General features: G+C 35.7%; 1 protein-coding gene across 1 annotated transcript in view; it reads right to left on the bottom strand.

The window, feature by feature from the left end:
* Window positions 1–313: 313 nt before the first annotated feature.
* Window positions 314–2,200, bottom strand: part of MED4 (mediator complex subunit 4) — a 20,235-nt gene continuing 18,348 nt past the window's right edge. The window contains exon 6 of the mRNA XM_011940551.1: window positions 314–1,536. Coding sequence (XP_011795941.1) covers window positions 1,364–1,536 — 173 coding nt within the window. The 3' untranslated portion in view covers window positions 314–1,363. The remainder of the gene's footprint in view (window positions 1,537–2,200) is intronic.

The raw sequence follows: 2,200 nt of genomic DNA, 5'->3' as shown, positions 1-2,200 counted from the left end.
TATATGGAAAAGGAAAGGTTAAAATTAGATATTGTGTTAGTCCATTCATAAAAATAACCCTGGGGGGAAAGACATTCAAACATTATATGTTCTTAAATCTAGATGGTGAAAATGTAAGATTAATCTCCTATTTTCCAATTTTTCTAGAGATCAAAAATAATCAAAAGGAAAAAATGATGGAAAAATGGAATTCTCAGTTCATTTGAAGAATACAGATTAGCAACTGAAAAATACAGCAGTATCTTAGGAAATATTCTCATTTTACAAAAAAGAGTATATGTGAACTTTAAAAAAATCTACACTAAAATATGAATTGATATTATCTCTGGGTAGAATGCTAACAATTTTATTTTCTCCTTTGTGCTTTACTGTATTCGCTAAATGTTTCACATTAAATGTTGTATTACCTTTGAAATCAGAAGATACATTGTCTAAAACTGATACATCAAGAAATAGTTGTATAAGCATATTACTTAAATACAGAGGTTACCACCAGAAATTAGAAGTGGTTAAAAGTGACTCCTGAGGAACTGCAAGAGGAGGAAGGTGAAGGGAAGAAATGGTTGCTTTCCATTCTAAATCTTTTCACACATCTATTCTTAAAATCAGACAAGGCTGTGGTAAGTTTTTTCAATTATTAAAAAAAAAATTATTTCTTCTAATAGGAATGTGGGCCTTTGAGAAACCTATTACTTGTAATAGGTTTCAATTCAATTAGTCACTTAAGTATTATAAAATGCAACTGGAGTTACAGAAATAATTTCCTACCTACACTGACAGTATATTTAAACTAAAAAAAAAAGCATACAATGTACAAATTTATTTACAAAAATTACAATAATTACAAACTGTACAAATTGAGACAATTTCCCATTCCTCCAACAGAAGCCAAGAGCCTTTACTGTCAAATGGGAGTTTTTGTTACTTTTAAATGACACACACAAAGAAATATGATGCCTATTCAGTCATCCACTGCCAGCTTAAAAATGCTTTTCTAAATTCCAAGAAGCCTATTAGCGATACGTACGTGGATCATTTCCCTCAACTCTATTTCTAGAACGGCTACGTACAAATCCAGCAAAACTGGAACAGAACAGGGTAAGACAGCACATAGCAACTGCTTTCTCTTTTCAACAGTAAATGTTGACTATTCCCCTAAATATCTACCTAGTGGCTTAAAACTAAAACTATAATCTTTGGCTTTAAAAAGAAAGTTCACTTTGACTTTCAATAGCTGCACAATTCTACCAAAGCCAGTATTTACCTGGTTATTCTTTGTCACCCGTGGTTTACATTTCCCTGCTACTGTTAAAGAAATGGAATTCTACAGTATTCAATTCTGTATATTGTCTTTTACGGTTTTTCAATCAGACTCACTACTACTGCTTGAGGAGTCCGTTGACATAATCTCTACATCATCTTCATTTTCTTTATTATGCCCAGGAGGTTCCAACAAAAAGTCACTACTATGATTTGGTGGTAACATATTCATCGACATATCATTTGACTGCCATGGATACTGTGGAGCAAGGACATCTGGAGAAAAAAAGAAGCATAGATAAGAACAGCTCTATTTGTAATTAATCTAGTTCTTACTTTTTCCTTTATGCAAACAATTTGAAGTATATTTTCAAAAATTTTACTTTTCTTTTTTTGAGACAGGGTCTCACTCTGTCACCCAGGCTCGAGTGCAGTGGCACGACACATCACTGCAGCCCCGACCTAGGCTGCAATCCTCCTGCCTCAGCCTCCTGAGTAACTGGGTTACAGGTATGCACCACCATGCCTGAGTACTTTTTAAAGTTTTTGTAGAGATGAGGTCTCACTATGTTACCCAGGCTGGTCTCCAACTCCTGGGCTCAAGCTATCCTCCTACCTCAGCCTCCCAAAGTGCTGGGATTACAGGCATAAGCTATTGTGCCAATTTTTTTAAGACTAGGAAAAAAATACACATTTGGCCAAATTAATAAAAATCAAATTTATCAAGGAAAAGTGTGATATTTTAGCAACTGGGGATTTTTTTAAAAAAATCAGGCCAGGCGCGGTGGCTCAAGCCTATAATCCCAGCACTTTGGGAGGCCGAGACGGGTGGATCACGAAGTCAGGAGATCGAGACCATCCTGGCTAACACAGTGAAACCCCGTCTCTACTAAAAATACAAAAAATTAGCCGGGCGAGGTGGCCGGCGCCTGTGGTCCCA

Source organism: Colobus angolensis, unplaced genomic scaffold, assembly GCF_000951035.1.
Source record: "Colobus angolensis palliatus isolate OR3802 unplaced genomic scaffold, Cang.pa_1.0 Scaffold101, whole genome shotgun sequence".
NCBI classification, from domain to species: domain Eukaryota; kingdom Metazoa; phylum Chordata; class Mammalia; order Primates; family Cercopithecidae; genus Colobus; species Colobus angolensis.
Note: the sequence above shows the minus strand (reverse complement) of the source record. Positions and strands in the feature narration are given on the sequence as shown.